Below are 21,115 nucleotides of genomic sequence, written 5' to 3' on the forward strand. Positions count from 1 at the left end.
TATTCCCAATGCCTGAAACAAAAAAATCTACAGTCAGAGTTTGACTAAGAAGCAGCATTGAATTGCCCAGGACCCATGGAGAATTGACAGAGCCGAGCACCTTTCTGCCGTGAAAATCAAAAAACACAGGCCCCATGGAAGCTGGGCCTTCTTGAAGGACTGCCAGGAGTGGGGGTGGAGAGAGGGGTCATGCTAGCTTCCTTTATCCTGTTAAAATAGGTGTGGGTTAGTGCAATTAAGAGAAAAGGACATTAAGTTTCAGAGAAATTAAGCAAGCAGCCTGATGCCACGCAGCCTATAAAGGACAGAGCTCAGTAGAATGCTTTCTTTTTTTTTTTTTTAAAGATTTTATTTATTTGACAGAGAGAAATCACAAGTAAGCAGAGAGGCAGGCAGAGAGAGAGGAGAAAGCAGGCTCCCTGCTGAGCAGAAAGCCCGATGCGGGGCTCGAACCCAGGACCTGGGATCATGACCTGAGCCGAAGGCAGCGGCTTAACCCACTGAGCCACCCAGGTGCCCCAGTAGAATGCTTTCTTGATGGAGAACTTATATCCCAAGTGGAGGAATAGAGAACTGGTCCACTGGGGTGATGAAGGGGGTATGTTATGGAAATTCTTGCGGTAGAGGTATGGTGATAATGATGATAATGTAACAGCCATGCCATTAACTGAGATTCAGCCACTATTACTGAGTACCTCTAGACATTGTCATATCTCTCCCAATCCTAAAAACAAAGCAAAACAAAACAAAACACACACACACACACACACATACACACACAAACTACTGTGACCCATAACACTCTTCCTACCCACAGACCAGTATTCCCTTTCCTTGAAAGAGTACCCTATTTCTATCTCCATTCCTCATCTACCACTCATTCCTCAACCCACCGCAGTCTGGCTTTTCTTTCTCAACCCATCTTTCCCAACCCATCCCAGCACTGCCTCTTCTGGGACTCTAGAACCTTTGCTCTCATCCATCTTCACATATTGATTCAGCAAATACTGAGTCCCTACCGGTGCCATACATGGTTCTCACTCCTGATATACGTCAGCAAATGAGACAACATCGCTCTTCTCAGGAAGTTCCCATTCCTGGCGTGATTCAAAGATAGTAAGTAAGGAAAAAAGGGAACAGGTTGTGAACATTATAATTCCATGGAGAATGAAATAAGTAAATATAATATGTATGCATATTAATGTGTAGATAACAATTACAATTGTTCTATTATAATAACATGTTTCTTATATATATGTATATTTATACATATATATATTTATATACATGATGAGGGAGAGAGCAATATTTTAGATTAGGTGGTTAGGAACACCTCAATGCAGAAATAACAAGCAAGGGAAAATAAAAGCCCAAAATGACTGTATTAACCAGTTCTAATAAGAATTGAACAGGAAGGGGCACCTGGGTGGCTCAGTGGGTTAAAGCCTCTGCCTTTGGCTCAGGTCATGATCCCAGGGTCCTGGGATCGAGTCTCACATTGGGCTCTCTGCTCAGCAGAAAGCCTGCTTCCCCCCCACCTCTGCCTGCCTCTCTGCCTACTTGTGTTCTCTCTCTGTCAAATAAATAAATAAATCTTAAAAAAAAAAGAATTGAACATGAAGATTGGTTAAACAGTTTTTAATTTTTGTGTGAATTTTAAAATATGATAAGAATGTAACATGCGAAAAAAATCCAAAAGCAAACAACTTTTGATATCAAGTGGAGCCCAATTCAAATACAGGACATTTGGGCAAAAATGAAATTTCTAGAGCATGCATGTAATGAGAGGGAGAAGGGAAGGAACATCCTTGTAGGTTGACCTTGATTTAACATCAGTAGACTGCCAATAAAAAGGGGTACTTCAGTCGAGCATACTCTTATTTCATAAACTTGCAGGATTTTGAAAAAGCAAAAACTGGATCTGCTGACTGAGTGCTCTCCAACGCACTTTAGTCCATGATGGAGAATATCACTAACAGCGGGGTACATGATGGTCACACCCTCAGTAGAGATACTATTATCAGGGTGAACCTATTTGAGCACCTTCTAAAGGTAGGTAGAGCAGAAAGCTCCAGGCAGCACACACATTGACTTTTAAAAAAAAATATTTTATTTATTTATTTGACAGACAGAGATCACAAGTAGGCAGAGAGGCAGGCAGAGAGAGAGGAGGAAGCAGGCTCCCTGCTGAGCAGAGAGCCCGATGCGGGGCTCGATCCCAGAACCCTGGGATCATGACCTGAGCCGAAGGCAGAGGCTTTAACCCACTGAGCCACCCAGGCGCCCCACACATTGACATTTTTAATCTTAGGGCATCTTGGAGCCCTTCTTATGAGAAGATGCAAAATCACTCACTCAGGGACTGTGACAACAACTCCTTTTCAAGAAAGAGGAATGAGTCAGAGAATGAAGTAGGGTGATTAGTGCAGGGCTTGCATTTCCATGAGGTTAAGAAATAGATGTGAATGCTGATGAAACTGGGAGTCATGAAAGAGCTCAGATGAACTTGCAGCTTTCAGATCACTTCTGATTGGGGAAGGTAGGCCTAAACGACATCAGCAAACAAACCACACGATACATATCTCCAGGCTACAGACTTTTTTGAAGTGCCTCCAGTGAAGGCGGTTCCCTTCCACAAATTTAAGGAATTTTAATATTGAAAAACAAATCTATAATTTACTTAAATAGACCAAGAGAAAATAGTGTTCTCGATGGCTGCTGAAGCTACTTGGAAAGGGCATGTGTGATATCTAATAAGTTACCTGAAATGGCTTAGAAAACCAAAATTGTTAATCTGAGCACATGGATCTCAAACAAAATCTTAATACCATCTTTGCTGATGAAACGCTACTATCATTCTTATTAGAGCCAGAAAGTGACCAGAAAGCTTCTTATCAATATTACGGATGAAAAGTGTTTGTGAATATTTGGAAATTAAATTTTAAAAAGATTTAAACACTACAAAAAGAGCCTATATAGGTTTAGTTGATCTGACTGCACTGCAAAAGAGTAAATATCTAGAACAGCTTTGTCTTGGAAAACATTACACTCTTAAAAATAAACAGGAACCCCCCCAAAATAAATAAATAAAATAAATAGGAACCTTAGCGGACTCTAAGCAAATGCAAACTGAAGTCAAGCATGGCTTTTTTTTTCTTTCTTAAACTCACAGACACATTTGCAGTATCTATTCCAGACATACAGTAGATACCAAGAATTTCATTGAGTGAATGAATGAGCCATATTTTCAATCTCTAAGTAGTAAGAATGGTGGGGGTGGGGGGGGGATGAGACTAAGAAGATGACTAATTTATTTATTTATTTATTTATTTTTTAAGATTTTATTTATTCATTTGACAGACAGAGATCACAAGTAGGCAGAGAGGCTGGCAGAGAGAGAGGAGGAAGCAGGTTCCCTGCTGAGCAGAGAGCCCGATGCGGGGCTTGATCCCAGGACACTGGGATCATGACCTGAGCTGAAGGCAGAGGCTTTAACCCACTGAGCCACCCAGGCGCCCCAGAAGATGACTAATTTAGATGAGAGGTGGTAAGGAGTAACCTAATACAGTTTTCTTAAGCACCAGGAAAATTATTTCAATTGTATGGCTTTTCTCCCCTTTTTCTTATGGGCCTTGGTGGAGAGTGCGGATCTCCTGCTTCCAAGCACTGATCTTGCACTTACAAGGTTTGTGACTCTGTGCCCTCTGGACCTGAGTTTCTTCTGTGATAAACTAGGTATAATAGCATTGTTGTAAACACCACATAAAATAGTACCTGTAAAAGTCCCCCCCTCTGTAAACTAAAATATATTGTATAGGGCTAGGGTGATAGTATCACAAATACGACAGTACTGCTTTCTCTGCTATTGAAATAAAAGACCTGACAAAACAAAACAAAACAAAACAAACAAACAAAAAATAAACAAAGGGGAACTGCCAAAGCTCTTATGTCAGTAATATCTGCCAATATTCACTGCACAAATCATTAAGATAGAAGTTTTCATAAATTTATTGCAGAATCCATTTAAAAACTGGAGTAAGAACCCATGATATCATGTTAACAGCATAAATTTCAAATGCATATGAAAATATTTTTCTCTATAAAGGCATAGAGGAGATTGACTTTGCCTCAGATATTTTAAAATCTCTTTAATAACCCACCTAAGAGAGGTCAGATGGATTCTTATATCAGCTTCTGCACTTTATCTTGTTGCCATATCACCCATAAGGAAACTCTGGAAAATTCCCCACATGCTCATGAGAGAATGAGAAAGAAAAGGGTAACATCACTATACCAAAAACAACCCCCCACTGAGGCTGACCTGCAGAAATAACTAACAGAAATGAGTGTTTGGGAAACCCAAGAAATGCCGCATGGTTAAGGAGAGCCCACAGCTGTCCAAGGAATAAAGTGCACTCCAATACAGATTAAAAGTAGTGCTGATCCTGTTTTGTTCAAAGTAAAAATGCTGTAAATATCCACAGAATGCCGCAGCAAGAGCAAAAACTATAGAGTTAGTCCCACTTTTTAAAGCTACAGGTCTGTCCCGCCAAGTAAGGTGGCTCTGAAAAGAGCCTTTGGTTTACGAGGTGGTCAGGTGGTCCCGAGGCAGCTCACTGGCAGAAGGTGTACCTGAGGTTGGCTTTGGTGGCCTCGGACACGGCATGCTTGCCAAGCTCCCCAGGCAGCAGCAGGCGCACAGCTGTCTGGATCTCCCTGGAGGTGATGGTGGTGCGCTGGGTGGAGCGGGCCAGGCAAGAGGCCTCGTCGGCGATGCGCTCGAAGATGTCCTTGACGAACGAATCCAAGACGCTCACGGCCTTCTTTGAGAGGCTCAGGCCCTCGTGAACCTGCTTCAGAACCCTGGGGAAGTAGGTGGCGAAACTGTTGTGGGAGCAGCAGCGGCGGCGGTGGTGGCAGCGGCGGCGGCGGCGGCGGCGGCATTGGCCCCTTGGCGAATTCTGCTTTGGGCCCTTCAGGTCAGCTTCTGTGGGCTCCTCCACTGTGCCCAGGCTTTCCTCCTGAGAGGTCTCACAGCCAGGCTCCGCCATGTGGGGCTCGCCTTTCGCACGCTCCAGAAGGAAGGACAATGGCGGCTGCGGGGGAAGGAGGGGGCGGGGGCGCGGGCCCATTTATAGTGGCTGCGCTTCCTGACGTCACGGGCAACCTCCATACCTGATTGGACCAAATGCAAGGCAGGAAAGCGGGGCTCTATGGCAGGCCGTGTCACCTGAGATTGCATACCCTTGAACGTGACATCACATCAGACAGTCAGAGAGGGAAATCCAGTGCCCTCTAAACTCCTTGGGACCTCGGTCAGAAAATCTTTCAAACATTCCATTTCGTTGTGCATTTTGTCTGCTGGTTTTCAACCTCAAGACAGTAACAGATCTTAGAAGAGTTATGTTTTTATTGGAATACTTTTTATTCCACGTCATTAACTTATTTCAGATAAGCAGCAAGTGGCATTGGATCGGGATGTGCTAGAAACCAGGATGCTCTGGAGACCCAGAGTCAACGTGTCCACCTGTATTCTGGAAAATGTTCCCTGGGTGCTTGAAAACAATGTGTATTCTGCTGCTTTCGGATGGAATATTCTGAAACATATCTGCTAAACCCATCTGGCCCAGTGGGTCATTCAAAGCCATTGGCTCCTTGTTGATTTTCTGTTTAGACCACCTGTCCATTGATGTAACTCAGGCCTTAAGGTCCCCTACTACTATTGTGTTATTATCGATGAGTTCCTTTGTGCTTGTTATTCACTGTTTTTATGTATTTGGGTGCTCCCACGTTGGGTGCATAAATATTTATAATTCTTATAGCTTCTTCTTGGAGTATCCTATTTATTATTATATAGTGTCCTTCTTTGTCTCTTGTTACAGTCCTTTTTTTTTATTGTGTTATGTTAGTCACCATACAGCACACCATTGGATTTTGATGTAGCGTTCCCGATTCATTATTGCCATGTAACACCCAGTGCTCATCAGAACACGTGGCCTCCTTAATACCCATCACTGGGTACCCCCATCCCTATCCCCTCCTCCCCTCCAAAACCCTCAGATTGTTTCCTGGAGTCCACAGTCTCTCATGGTTCGTGGCCCCCTCTGAATCCCCCCACCTTCAGTTTTCCCTTCCTTCCTCTAATGTCCTCCGTGCTATTCCTTATGTTCCACATATGACTGAAACCGTTAAGGTCTAGTTTGTCCGATACAACTATTGCTACTCTGGCTTTATTTTGACATCCATGCGCTTGATAGGTGTTGCTCCATCCCCTCACTTCCTTTCCAACCGTTGGTGTCTCTAGGCCTAAAACGAGTCTCTTGTAGGCAGCATATAGATGGGTCTTTTTTTTTTTTTGATCCATTCTATCACCCTATGTCTTTTGATTGGAGCATTTAGTCCATTCACATTCAAAGTAATTATCGATAGATATGTATTTATCACCATTGTATTACCTGTTCCGTGGTTGTTTCTGAAGATTTTCTCTGATCTTTTCTTGTCTTTCTCTCTTTCATGTTTTGCTGATTTTCTTTAATGATATGTTTGGGTCCCGTTCTCTTTATTCTTTGCCTATTTATTATTGGTTTTGGATTTGTGGGTGCTGTTAAGTTTGCGTATAACCTCTTCTGCACATAGCAGTCTATATTAAGTTGATGGTCACTTAAGTTTGAACCCATTCTTGGCTCCTCTCCTCCTCATGTTTTAGGTACATGTTGTTACATTTTAGTTTTTATTTATTTTTATCTTCATTTTTCATAGTGGGGGAGAGAGTAGGGAGGGGAAGAGGGAGGAGGAACGAGAGAATCTGAAGTGGGTTCCACGCTGGCTGTGGAGCCCAACGTGGGGCTGCATCCCACAACCCCAAATCATGACCTGAGCCGAAATCAAGAGTCAGACGCTCAACCAACTGAGCCACCCCGGCGCCCCTACATTGTTACATTTTAAATCCTTGTGTTTTGTGAATTCCTTGACTGTCTTTTTACCAGAATAGTCCATTTTTAGTGCTTTTGTGGGTTTTTTTCTACCTTGATACTGTCCCTTTGGGTCTCTCCTTTCCACACCGAGTCCCCTTTACTACTTCCTGCAGGGCCGGTTTAGTAGTCACAAACTCCTTTAGTTTTCATTAGTCTGGGAAACTATCTCTCCTTCAATTCTGAATGGCAGCCTTGCTGGATAGAGTCTTCCTGGCAGCAGATTCTTGCCTTTCAGCTCTCTGCATGTATCATGCCACTGCCCTCCGGCTTCAAAGTTTCTCTTGAAAAGTCTCCCGCTAGCCTTACGGGTTTTGGCTTTCCCTTGTAAATTACTGCCTTCTTTTCCTTTTCACCCTATTTCGCTGATTTAATTACAGTATGTCTTGGCGTGGGTCTGCCTCTGTTGATTTTTGTGGCAGTTCTCTGTGCCACCTGGATCTGGATGTTTGTTTCCGTCCCCAGTTTAGGGAAGTTTTCAGCTATTATTTCTCCAAATAAGCTTTCTGCCTCCTTTTCTCTCTTCTGCTTCTTCTTCTGGGACTCCTAAAATGTGAATGTTATTACATTTGATGGACTCACTGAGTTCCCCAAGTCTATTCTCGTTTTGCGTAATTCCTTTTTATCTCTATTGTTCGGCTCAATTCCTTTCCATTACTCTGTCTTCTAGGTCACCAATTCATTCCTCTGCTTCTTCCATCCTGCTGTTCATTCCATCAAATGTGTTTCTCATCTCGTTTACGGAGTCCTTTATCTCCACTATGTTACCCCTTATCTCTGTGTTAAGGGTCTCACTCGTGTCTTCCACTCTTTTCTTAAGTTCAGTGAGTATTGTCACCGATCATTGCTTTGAATTCTCTAGCAGAGATGTTACTTACATCTCTTTTGCTTAGATCTCTGGCCGGGGCCTGGTCCCGTTCTTTCGTGTGGGATAAAGTTCTCTGTCTCCTCATTGTGTCTGCTTCTCTGTGTCTGTTCCTGCATGTTACGGAAGCCAGCTAAGTCTTCTGCTCTTGAAAGTCGTGACTTTGTGAAGAGGTAGTCCCAGAGGGCCCTGCAGTGCTGTGTCCCCTGTTGACCAGGACTTGGCACTTCAGGGAGTATCCTGTGTGTGTTGCTTATGCCCTGCTCTTGTGTCTGAGTTGGTTTCCTTTCAGGGCAGTCATCTGCACTGACTCTCTGCCTGTTGTGGGCTGTGCTTGTTCTCTGTGGTGTTACCGGGACCCCGGGAGGCCCGCTCTGGGGATGGGGCGGGGCGTGCCCACCAGGGAACTTGGGAGCAAAATTTGCGTTGGGCCACTGGTCCTCTGCCGGATTCCCCCAAGTGCTGTGGTGGCTGGGCCTGTGTGTGGGGTTGGCCAGGGGCATGAAGCTGGGTGTGGCTGGAGGCAATGACTGGGTGCAGCTGGACCCACCCACAACAGTGGCTGTGGATACACGGCTGGGGGAGGCACCGCTGCTGGGCACGGTTCAGTGGCTGGGCAGGGAAGCAGCTGCACACCCGGTGGCTGGGTGGCGCATGCACTGCTATAACAAAATCTGCCCTTACCACCCCCCCAGGGCTGAGGCCAGCAGGCTAGGTGTGGGCAAGTCCTCAGGAGAACTGGGGGGCATGGCACACTGCTAGCGGGTTAGGTAGCAAGTGTCTGTGCAGTGCACAGACGGCCTTATGTTTATGCTGTGGGGCAGGGGAGGAAAATGGCACCTGCAGCTCCTTCCTGCTCAGAGAAGTCCCCCACCACGCTCCAAAATCAGTATGAACAGTTCTGTCTCCCGTTTGCCCCTGGCATTGTGTAAACTGCCGTTTTTTTATGTTGCTTCTCCACACGGGCTGCTCTCTCTTAAGGGTGGCAACCCAGCTGTCACTCTCCCTCCTGGCTTGCTCAGTGCTGAGACAGCTGACTTTCAGAGCTCCAGGCCCCAAGTCCCACTGGTTATACAAACTCATGGTATTCAGCCCCTCTAGTTCCCACAGCCAAACGGTATGGGTATTAGTCTCCTCCATGTGAGTTCCCTGGTGCGAGGGCCCATTTTCCCTGCCCTCCCCACATGTTCCTGCAGGCAGCCTCTCTCCACATTTCTGACCTTCCTAAGCTTTCAGATGCAGCTTCCTCCCTATATTTAGCTGTGGGGTTCGTTCTTCCAGTCGTTGGGTTGCTCTCTGGTTTATGTACTTGTTGTGGATGATAACTAATTGTAAACGTGGGACAGGGGAGCTCAGTCTCCTCCTACTCTGCCATCTTCCCAAGCTCCTCTGGATTCCCATTCTTAAAACGACTTTTTAAGTAAAACGATACGTATGAGACCAATGTGCATGAATAACTTTGAAAAACCACTGTAAGTCATGTGGACAGAAAGGGCATTTTGAACCGGCAGCAATTAGCATGACGGAAATTAAGAGACTTTGTGAAACAGAATGTAATTTTTCTAAATGGTCCACAGGTCTTTCTCTGAAAAGGCATATGGCTCTGAAAAGAGCCCGTGGCTTCAAAAATTAGTTCCCCATGTACATGGCAATTTCTAGGGACCACCCACAGGGATTTACTGGCCCTTCATTTTATGGTAGCTTTCCTTGAGTATTTATGCAGCAAGCCCTCCATCCCTTTTCATATCCCTTTGCATTTATCTCTTCTGATGGACTCAAGAAAAGGTTGGATTGCTGTGCATTAGCTAGCATTTGTCTCACCGTTTAGCTCAGAGTGACACCTTTCACAGGCTTCTACATTCAAGTCAAAGGTTATTTAGAATTTTTTAAATGTCCACATGGGATACATAGCAAACATGATGAAAGAGTGGGTTTTTAGTGCAACTCGTAACAAATTTCAAAGCACCGAACCCCACCCAACACCCCCACCCCGCCAGTGTGTTCTCTCTTCACAGATATATAGGAAGCTAGAACTCAGTTAAATGCAAAGCACTCGGATAATCACCAACTACCTTGAAATTCAGCATGTACCTATAGGAAATGGAAACAAGAAAGAAAGAAAAGAAAGAAAGAAGAAGAAAGCAGGCAGGAAGGAAGGAAGAAAGGGAAAGAAAAGGAAAGAAAAGAAAAGAAAAAGAAAAAGAAAAAGCAAACCCAAGCCTAGCCCACGTACCAAGAAGTAAAAACACAATGGGTATTAAAAGGCATTACCATTATCTTAAGTCCCCCTACCCATCCAATCACCTGACGTAGAGGAAGGAGTCCACTTAGTGCTCTTATCACCAAACAGCCTCCTCTTATTTTGATGCAAGCAATAGGGACATGTCCCAGTGTGACATGGGCATGTTTGCCCTTTAACCACCCTGGTTCAAAGCAAGAGCTTCAGCAGAAGCCCACAGGCAGACAGACACCACCACCACCTTCCCCCTCAATCTCCAGGCGGTGCCTGGTGTCACAGGAAGGCTGTTATTGGTTCAGCTCTGGTCAACCCCACCACCCTTTGGGCCAATGGCCGTGGATCCTGTGCCGCCAGATGCTTATTGGCTGCTTTTAGTGGAGGCTGGGAGCACAGCGGCTCTCATTGGAGGACCCCGTCATCCAGGCTTAATTGCAGTTCAGGAAGACTTTTGTGTCAAAAGGGAAAGATGACAGAAGCAGGCTAAATTCGAATGAAGTAAAGTAGGCCTATCAGAAGGTCGGGAGCTTGAGTAGGGCATGAGTCTAGATTGAGGTTTCTGCACAGTGTTTGGGTCCTCTTTTATGTAATTAACTGAATAGGTTGAGGGGCTATATGAGCGAGTGTGAATGGGGTAAGTGTGAGTTCTGTATCCGCTACAGCCCTTCACTTGTTGCTATATCAACACACTCAAAAAATCTCGAGAGGACACTACTCTAGGCAAGTGGGAGAAGGAGAAGACAAAAGGCAAGTAAAATTACTGTGGATCCAGCTGTGACGGTAAAGAGTCCTGAAGGCGCTGACCTGAAGGAACGGGCCGTTTAGGAAACTGACGAAATGCCATAGGGTCAAGGAAAATCATAACAGACCGCACCACACACATATAAAAAAGTGGACTTGCTCACGGTTAAAAGGGCTTTAAGAATGGGCAGAATGGCCCAGGCCGAAACGCCAGCATAGGTGGCACCCTGGAGAGTTACAGGTCTTTCTGAGCCACCTGAGGTGGCTCTGAAAAGAGCCTTCGGTTTGCGAGGTGGTCAGGCGGTCCAGGGGCAGCTCATTAGCGTCTGTTGAACCTGATGACAGCCTTGGTGGCCTCGGACACGGCGTGCTTGCCAATCTCCCCGGGCATCAGCAGGCAAACGGCTGTCTGGATCTCCTGGAGGTGATGGTGGAGCGCTTGGTGGAGCGGGCCAGGCGAGACGCCTCGTCGACGATGCGCTCAAACATGTCCTTGACGAACGAATCCATGACGCTCACGGCCTGTTGCGAGAGGCTCAGGCCCTCGTGAACTTGCTTCAGAACCCTGGGGAAGTAGGTGGCAAAACTGTCCGGACGGCGGTGCCCGCAGCGACTTGGCTGCTCCTGCTTTGGACTCTTCGGGTCCACTGCCATGGGCTCCTCGGTGCCCAGGCTCTCCTCAGAAGATGTCTGAAAATCTGAGGTCATCAAATCTGAGGAGACTTGGCTCAGCGACCTGGCTTCCGGGGATTTCATTTTGTCCAATCAGATAGGGCTTGCGAGTGACGTCAGGAAACACGGCGACTATAAGTGAGCCAGCGCCCGGCAAACCACTGCCAGTGTCCTTCTTTCTGAGCTGTCGGGAAGGTGAGGCCCACATGGCTGAACCTGGCTGTGAGACCTCTTCTGAGGAGAGCCTGGGCACCGAAGAGCCCACGGCAGCGGACCCGAAGACTCCAAGCAGGAGCAGCCAAGGCACTGCGAACATTTTTCTGCAAACATGGAACATTTTTCCATTTCTTTGTGTCTTCCTCAATTTCTTTCATGAGTACTTTATAGTTTTCTGTGTATAGATTCTTAGTCTCTTTGGTTAGGTTTATTCCTAGGTATCTAAAAGTTTTGGGTGCAATTGTAAATGGGATTGACTCCTTAATTTCTCTTTCTTCTGTCTTGTTGTTGGTGGTAGAGAAATCCAAACTGATTTCTGTGCATTGATTTTATATCCTGACACTTTACTGAATTCCTGTACAAGTTCTAGCAGTTTTGGAGTGGAGTCTTTTGGGTTTTCCACATATAGTATCATACCGTCTGCAAAGAGTGATAGTTTGAATTCTTCTTTGCCCATTTGGATGCCTTTAATTTCCTTTTGTTGTCTGATTGCTGAGGCTAGGACTTCTAGCACTATGTTGAATAGCAGTGGTGATAATGGACATCCCTGCTGTGCTCCTGACCTTAGCAGAAAAGCTTTCAGTTTTTTCTCCATTGAGAAGATATTTGCGGTGGGGTTTTTTCATAGATGGCTTTGATAATATTGAGGTATGTGCCCTCTATCCCTACACTTTGAAGAGTTTTGATCAGGAAGGGATGCTGTACTTTGTCAATGCTTTTTCAGCATCTATGGAGAGTATCATATGGTTCTTGTTCTTTCTTTTATCAATGAGTTGTATCACGTTGATTGATTTGCGGATGTTGAACCAACCTTGCAGCCCTGGAATAAATCCCACTTGGTCGTGGTGAATAATCCTTTTAATGTACTGTTGAATCCTATTGGCTAGTATTTTGGTGAGAATTTTTGCATCTGTGTTCATTCAAGGATATTGGTCTGTAGTTCTCTTTTTTGATGGGATCCTTGTCTTGTTTTGGGATCAAGGTGATGCTGGCCTCATAAAATGAGTTTGGGAAGTTTTCCTTCCATTTCTATTTTTTGGAACAGTTTTCAGGAGAATAGGAATTAGTTTCTTCTTTAAATGCTTGGTAGAATTCCCCGGGAAGCCGTCTGGCGCCTGGCTTTGTTTGTTTGGAGATTTTTGATGAACGTTTTCAATCTCCTTACTGGTTATGGGTCTGTTCAGGCTTTCTATTTCTTCCTGGTTCCAGTTGTGGTAGTTTATATGTCTTTAGGAATGCATCCATTTTTTCCAGATTGTCAAATTTGTTGGCGTAGAGGTGCTCATGGTATGTTCTTATAATTGTCTGTATTTCTTGGTGTTAGTTGTGATCTTATCATGATTTTATTTATTTGGGTCCTTTCTGTTTTCTTTTTGATAAGTCTGGCCAGGGGTGTATCAATCTATTAATTTCTTTCAAGAACCAGCTCCTAGTTTCGTTGATTTGTTCTATTGGTTTTTTTTGTTTGTTTGTTTTGTTTTTTTTTTTTTTTTTGGTTTCTATTTCATTGATTTATGCTCTGATTTTTACGATTTCTCTTCTCCTGCTGGGTTTAGGGTTTCTTTCTTTTTTTCTCCAGCTCGTTTAGGTGTAGGGTTAGGTTGTGTACCTGAGACCTTTCTTGTTTCTTAAAAGGCTTGTACCGCTACATATTTTCCTCTCAGGACTGCCTTTGTTGTGTCCCACAGATTTTTTTTTAAAAGATTTTATTTATTTATTTGTCAGAGAGAGAGGGAGAGAGAGCAAGCACAGGCAGACAGAATGGCAGGCAGAGGCAGAGGGACAAGCAGGCTCCCTGATGAGCAAGGAGCCCGATGTGGGACTCGATCCCAGGACGCTGGGATCATGACCTGAGCCGAAGGCAGCTGCTTAACCAACTGAGCCACCCAGGCGTCCCTGTCCCACAGATTTTGAACTGTTGTGTTTTCATTATCATTTGTTTCCATGAATTTTTTCAATTCTTCTTTAATTTCCTGTTGACCCACTTCATTCTTTAGAAGGATGCTGTTTAGTCTCCATGTATTTGGGTTCTTTCCAAATTTCCTCTCGTGATTGAGTTCTAGCTTCAGAGCATTGTGGTCTGAAAATATGCAGGAATGATTCCAATCTTTGATAATGTTGAGACCTGATTAGGACCAAGGATGTGATCTTTTCCTGGAATGATGTTCCAGTTGCACTAGAGAAGAATGTGTATTCTGTTGCTTTGGATGAAATATTCTGAATATATCTGTGATGTCCATCTGGTCAGTGTATTCATTTAAGGCCTTTATTCCTTGTTGATCTTTTGCTTGGATGATTGTCCATTTCCGTGAGGGGAGTGTTAAAGTCCCCTACTATATTGTAGTTATTGTCGATGTGTTTCTTTGATTTTGTTATATATTGTTTTATATAGTTGGCTGCTCCACGTTAGGGGCATAGATATTAAAATTGTTAGATCTTCTTGTTGGACAGATCCTTTGAGTATGATATAGTGTCCTTCCTCATCTCTTATTATAGTCTTTGCTTAAATCTAATTGATCTGATATAATGATTGTGCCACTCCTGCTTTCTTCTGATGTCCTTAGCATGGTAAATTCTTTTCCACCCCCTCACTTTAAATCTGGAGGTGTCTTCGGGTTTAAAATGAGTTTCTTGTAGGCAACATATAGATGGGTTTTGTTTTTTTATCATTCTGATACCCTGTGTCTTTTGATTGGGGCATTTAGCCCATTAACATTCAGGGTAACTATTGAGAGATATGAATTTAGTGCCATTGTATTGCCTGTAAGGTGACTGTTATTGGTATATGGTTTCCTGTTTCCTTTCTGATCTACTACTTTTAGGGGTCTCTCTTTGCTTAGAGGACCCCTTTCAATAGTTCCTGTAGAGCGTTTGGTGTTTGCAAATTCTTTCAGTTTTTTGTTGTTCCTGGAAGCTTTTAATCTCTCCTTCCATTTCAATGATAGCCTAGCGGATATAGTATTCTTGGCTGCATGTTTTTCTCGTTTAGTGCTCTGAATATATCATGCCAGCTCTTTCTGGCCTGCCACATCTCTCTGGATAAGTCTGCTGCCAATCTAATATTTTTACCATTGTATGTTACAGACTTCTTTTCCCGGGCTGCTTTCAGGATCTTCTCTTTGTCACTAAGACTTGTCAATTTTACTATTAGGTGAAGGGGTGTGGACCTATTCTTATTGATTTTGAGGGGGTTCTCTGAACCTCCTGGATTTTGATGCTTGTTCCCTTTGCCATATTGGGGAAATTCTCTCCAATAATTCTCTCCAATATACCTTCTGCTCCCCTCTCTTTCTTCTTCTTCTGGAATCCCAATTATTCTAATGTTGTTTCGTCTTATGGTGTCACTTATCTCTCGAATTCTCCCCTCGTGGTCCAGTAGCTGATTGTCCCCTTTTGCTCAGCTTCTTTATTCTCTGTCATTTGGTCTTCTATATCGCTAATTCTTTCTTCTGCCTCTTTTCTCCTAGCAGTGAGATCCTCCATTTTTGATTGCACCTCATTAATAGCTTCTTTATTTCAACTGGTTTAGTTTTAGTTCTTTTATTTCTCCAGAAAGAGGGGTTTTAGTATCTCCCGAGAGGGTTTCTCTAATATCTCCATGCCTTTTTTGAGCCCGGCTAGAACCTTGAGAATCGTCATTCTGAACTCTATATCTGACATATTACCAATGTCTGTATTGATTAGGTCCCTAGCCTTTGGTACTGCCTCTTGTTCTTTTTTTGTGGTGAATTTTTTCCGCCTTGTCATTTTGTCCAGATAAGAGTATATGAAGGAGCAAGTAAAATACTAAAAGGGGGGGCAACAACCCCAGGAAAATATGCTTTAGCCAAATCAGAAGAGATCCCAAATCGTGAGGGGGGGAGAAAGGGGATAAAAAGGTTCAGAAAGAAAAAAAAAAGAAACAATTAAAAAAAAGGAAACCAATAAATCAAAAATATAAAACGGAAAAAAAAATATATATATATTAGATAAACTAGTTAAAAAACGTTAACAAAGGAAAGGGTAAAAGATAAAAAAATTCAGCAGAAGAAGAGAAAAAAAAATTGAAAAAGAAAAAAAAATTAGGGGCGCCTGGGTGGCTCAGTGGGTTAAGCCGCTGCCTTCGGCTCAGGTCATGATCTCAGGGTCCTGGGATCGAGTCCCATCATGGGCTCTCTGCTCAGCAGAAGCCTGCTTCCCTCTCTCTCTCTCTCTGCCTGCCTCTCCATCTACTTGTGATCTCTCTCTGTCAAATAAATAAATAAAATCTTTAAAAAAAAATTAAATTAACTGCAAGGCTAAAGAATCATGCGGAGAAAGCCATGAGTTCCCTGCTTTGCTTTCTCCTCCTCTGGAATTCCGCTGTTCTCCTTGGTATTGAAACTGCACTCCTTGGTAGGTGAACTTGGTCCTGGCTCGGTTTCTTGTCGATCTTCTGGGTGAGGGGCCTGTTGTAGTGATTCTCAAGTGTCTTTGCCCCAGGCGGAGTTGCACTGTCCTTTCCAGGGGCCAGGCTGAGTAATCCGCTTGGGTTGTCTTTCGGGAGCTTTTATTTCCTGAGCGCTTTCTGTAGAGTTCCGGAGGACGGGAATGGAGATGGTGGCCTCCCAGTCTCCGGCCTAGAGGAGCCGAGAGCCCAGGGCCCCACTCCTCAGTGTACCCTCAGAGAACAGTGCCCAGTTACTCCCGTCACCCTGCCTCCGGCCGCGCTCCGAGCTGACCGAGCCTACCACCGGTTCAAGGTAACCCTGAGCTTAGAGCTCACTCCTCGGCTCTGTCTCTGTAGCCGGCTTCCCCATTCTAATACCGGTAAGCTCTGCGACACTCAGACACCCCCGATCCTTCTGTGACCCTGCGGGACCTGAGGCCACGCTGACCCTGATTGGGCTTCACCCCGGTTAAGCCTCGGGAGCGATGTCCCTCAGGAACAGACTTTTAAAAGTCCTGATTTTGTGCTCCATTGCTCCGCCACTTGCTGGGAGCCGGCCCCTCCCCCCGCGGTCTATCTTCCCGTCGCTTTGGATTCACTTCTCCGCCAGTCCTACCTTTCAGAAAGTGGTTGATTTTCTGTTTCTAGAATTGCTGTTCTTCTTCTCTTTGATCTCCCGTTGGATTTGTAGGTGTTTACAATCTTTAGATAAGCTATCTAGCTGATCTCCCGCTACCTGAAGTAGTCTCAGCCTGCTACTTCTCCGCCATCTTGACTCCCATCTCATGTTCAATTCTTATTAGAACTGGTTAATACAGTCATTTTGGGGTTTTATTTTCCCTTGCTTGCTACTTCTGCATTGAGGTGTTCCTAACCACCTAATCTAAAATATTGCTCTCTCCTTCATCATGTATAAAATATATACATGTATAAATATACATATATATGAGAAACATGTTATTATAATAGAAAAATTGTAATAGTTATCTACATATTAATGTAATATACATACATATTATTTACTTATTTCATTCTCCATGGAATTATATTGTTCACAACCTGTTCCCTTTTTTCCTTACTTATTATCTTTGAATCACACCAGGAATGGGAACTTCCTGAGAAGAGAGACGTTGTCTCATCTGCTGTCATATATCAAGAGTGAGACCCATGTATGGCACTGGTAGGGACTCAGTATTTGCTGAAACAATATGTGAAGATGGATGAGAGCAGAAGTTCTAGAGTCCCAGAAGAGGCAGGGTTGGGATGGGTTGGGAAAGATGGGTTGGGAAAGAAAAGCCAGACTGCGGTGGGTCGAGGAGTGAGTGGTAGATGAGGAATGGAGATAGAAATAGGGTACTCTTTCAAGGAAGGGGATACTGGTCTGTGAGTAGGAAGAGAGTGTTATGGATCACAGTAGTTTGTGTGTGTGTGTGTCTCTGTGTTTGTGTGTGTGTGTGTGTGTGTGTGTGTGTGTTTTGTTTTGTTTTGTTTTTAGGATTGGGAGAGATATGACAATGTCTAGAGGTACTCAGTAATAATGGCCGAATCTCAGTTAATGGTATGGCTGTTATATTATCATCATCATCACCGTACCTCTACCGCAAGAATTTCCATAACATACCCCTTCATCACCCCAGTGGACCAGTTCTCTATTCCTCCACTTGGGATGTAAGTTCTCCATCAAGAAAGCATTCTACTGAGCTCTGTCCTTTATAGGCTGCGTGGCATCAGGCTGCTTGCTTAATTTCTCTGAAACTTAATGTCCTTTTCTCTTAATTGCACTGACCCACTCCTATTTTAACAGGATAAAGGAAGCTAGCGTGACCCCTCTCTCCAACCCCACTCCTGCCAGTCCTTCAAGAAGGCCCAGCTTCCATGGGGCCTGTGTTTTTTGATTTTCACGGCAGAGAGGTGCTCGGCTCTGTCAATTCTCCATGGGTCCTGGGCAATTCAATGCTGCTTCTTAGTCAAACTCTGACTGTAGATTTGTTTGTTCCAGGCATTGGGAATACAACGCACCACCGATGGGTAACATTTCATGAGGACTTACTGGGTGTCAGGTTTCAGGAGCTTTATATACATGTGTTTTTAATCTAGGAAACACATAATGCTAAGTATATACTAGAACTATTTCTAAGCACTTCAAATGTAGTAACTCATTTAACCCTCCTAACAGTCCCAGGTTCCAGATGGGGGAGACTAAGGCACAGAAAGATGAAGTAAGTTGCTCAATGTCAATGAGCTAGTAAGCAGTAGAGCTAGGATTGGAAACTAGACCACCTGGCTCTAGGTTTGGGGCCCTCACACCACTACACTGTAAAGCTCCTCGCTTAAGCTTGACAACAATCCGGTGAAGCTGGTACTATTATTCTCCTCCATTTCCCCTGAGGCTCAGAGGGATTAGGTTTCTTTCCTAAAGTCGCACAGAGAGTAAGTGGTAGATCAGGTTTGAGTGAGGTTTGTCTGACTCTTAAACTTATACCGACTTTGATGGCTTGTAAAGTCCTTCCTCTAACAGTTCCGTGCTTTTTTGCTATATGTGCATATCACCTACACAATTGTTTATTGAATATAGCTGTTTTAAGGAACTTATTTTTCAAGATTTTAGAAAACATTTTCCTAAGCCATAAATCTGCGACGTCACAGGTGACATGGTATTTGTATATTTTAAATTCACACTATGTAAACTACGTAACTGTAAAAAAAAAAATTGTGTACCACTTAAACCCAGCTCGTGTGCCGGCAGAGGCACACTTGGGGAGGTATTACATTATATAACACTTTTAACCCACAGCCCACCCTTCACCTCCAAAGTTCTGTTCAAACCCTTTTTCCTACAAACCACGGGGGATATTGGTTTCCTTCCTGGACTCAGAGAGATGCACATTGAGTGGAGTTCCCGAACTGCTCACAACCCAGTGGTCAGAACAGCACTTGGGTTCCAGTGATGTTTGGTGGGTGGAGGTGGAGGGGCAGTGCCAGGGAATCATTCGTCATACGCAGCAGAGCTGACAAAAACACCGATTAACTCTTCAGAATGTTTTAGTTTTGCTGCAACACACTGCTGCCTTAGAAAGGAGAAGGTGGGGCGCCTGGGTGGCTCAGTGGGTTAATAAGCCTCTGCCTTCGGCTCAGGTCATGATCTCAGGGTCCTGGGATCGAGTGCCGCATCCGGCTCTCTGCTTGGCAGGGAGCCTGCTTTCTCCTCTCTCTCTCTCTCTCTGTCTGCCTCTCTGCCTACTTGTGATCTCTCTCTGTCAAATAAATAAATAAAATATTTAAAAAAAAAAAAGAAAGGGAGAGTAGCAGAGTGGGGTCTCCACTAAAACATGTGCTGAGGATCGTGAGGTAGCAACTGCTTACGGGCCTGCCGGAGTTGGCAGGATAGCCTTGGATGGTGCTTGAAAGACATGTCAGAGATCTCAACCCACCACAGTTGTCAGTAAAACATGCGTGGCGAGGAGTGTAAAAGCAAGCCACGTACAGCTTTTCTGCCAAGGCTAAAACCTCACTGAAGAAGGGAGTGTGTGAGGGTGCTTAGCAGCCAACAGAGCCCTTGTTATAACCCCTTCACAGGTACGTGGTTGAAGAAAATCAAGCAGACTGTGGAGAGGAAGGCCAGGGCTGTGCGAATGGGCTGACGTCCTGGGCCATGTGGGAAGAAATGATGCAGCCCCAAATTTACTGAGTGCTCATTATGTCTCTTATGCTAAGCATTTTACTTCCATCATCTCATTTAATGCTCACCACCACCCTGTGAGGTGGGTACTGCTATCATTCCCTTTTTACAGATGAGGAAACACAGGCTCAGGGAACTTCCCTGATGGCACACAGCTAGTAAATAATAAAGCCGGGATTTGCACCCAGGTCGGTCTGGCTTCAAAGCATGTAAAACCAGGCCATATCCTGCCGACAGAAATGGATACTTAGGATGTTTCCATTTCTTGGCTATAGTAAATAATGCTGCAAAGTACATGGTAGTGCCCATTCATCGTACCCGCTTTCTGCAGATAAATACCCCAACGTGGAATTGTTGCATCATGTGGTACTTCCAATTTTTTGAGGAACCTCCATGCTCTTTTCCAAAGTGGTTGTACCAATTTATGTTCCATACATTACATTAGCAACAGTGCATGAGACTTCCTTTTTCTCTCCATCCTCGCAAGCATTTATTATCCCTTGTCTTTTTGATTACAGCCATTCATTATAGCCAGGTGTGAAGGCTTACCTCCTTGTGGTGTTGATTTGTCTTTCCCTGCTTAGTGATACAGAAGACCTTTTCATGTACCTGTTGGGCATCTGTAGGTCTTCTGTGGGAAAATGTCTATTCAGATCTGTTGCCCGGTCTTTAATCAAGTTGTTTGACTTCTCTTTTTTTCCGCTTTTGAGTTATGGGAATTCACTATATTTTTTGGATAGTAACCCTTTATCAGATACATGATTTGCTAATATTTTCTCCCCTTCGGTGGGTTGCCTTTTCAATGAAGCTCTACTTGTTTGCTTGCTTGACACTATGGCTAGAGCGCCCATAGTGGAATGGAGAGGTCTCCCAGACTGGTTTTGTCCGTGAACCACCATCTAATCGGCGATGCTGTCAAGGAATGGGGAAGCTGAGATCCCCAAAGCCCTGTTTTTCTCCAAAGTCTGGGATTACCCCATGTGGGAAAGAACACAGAGTTCCTAAAAGGGGAAGAATATTCACTATGCCCGTCCAATTATTTTAATCAGCACAGTAACTATGCACATGATTTTTCCTTAACCAAAACTCCCAGGGGTGTGTGACAATACACCCCGCTAAGCATCAAAGCCACCCAAAGCGATACGGACCCTGTCTAGCTATATCTCCCGTGAGTTAACGTTGTTCACCGTTGCCTCTGTAGGAATTTCATGCAAGAAGAAGTGGGTACCTAATTGACAGCTTTCAGGATTTCAGAAGATTAAATACCTATCTAATGCCCTCCATATGGACCTTACCCCATCTCACTTCAGGATACCTTAAGACTTTA

The 21,115-nt window shown here is 44.3% G+C and overlaps 1 protein-coding gene across 1 annotated transcript; it reads right to left on the reverse strand.

Annotated features, from left to right (window-relative positions):
- Nucleotides 1-4,326: 4,326 nt before the first annotated feature.
- On the reverse strand, nt 4,327-13,180 carry LOC125091460 (uncharacterized; the record flags this gene model as incomplete). Its single annotated transcript, XM_047715106.1, is given in 5 exon segments — nt 4,327-5,096; nt 8,190-8,398; nt 11,138-11,233; nt 11,236-11,413; nt 13,154-13,180. Coding segments are annotated over 5 exon segments (993 nt in total), but the record flags the coding sequence as incomplete, so codon positions are not given.
- Between the last annotated feature and the right edge of the window lie 7,935 nt (nt 13,181-21,115).

Source organism: Lutra lutra, chromosome X (genome assembly GCF_902655055.1).
Source record: "Lutra lutra chromosome X, mLutLut1.2, whole genome shotgun sequence".
NCBI classification, from domain to species: domain Eukaryota; kingdom Metazoa; phylum Chordata; class Mammalia; order Carnivora; family Mustelidae; genus Lutra; species Lutra lutra.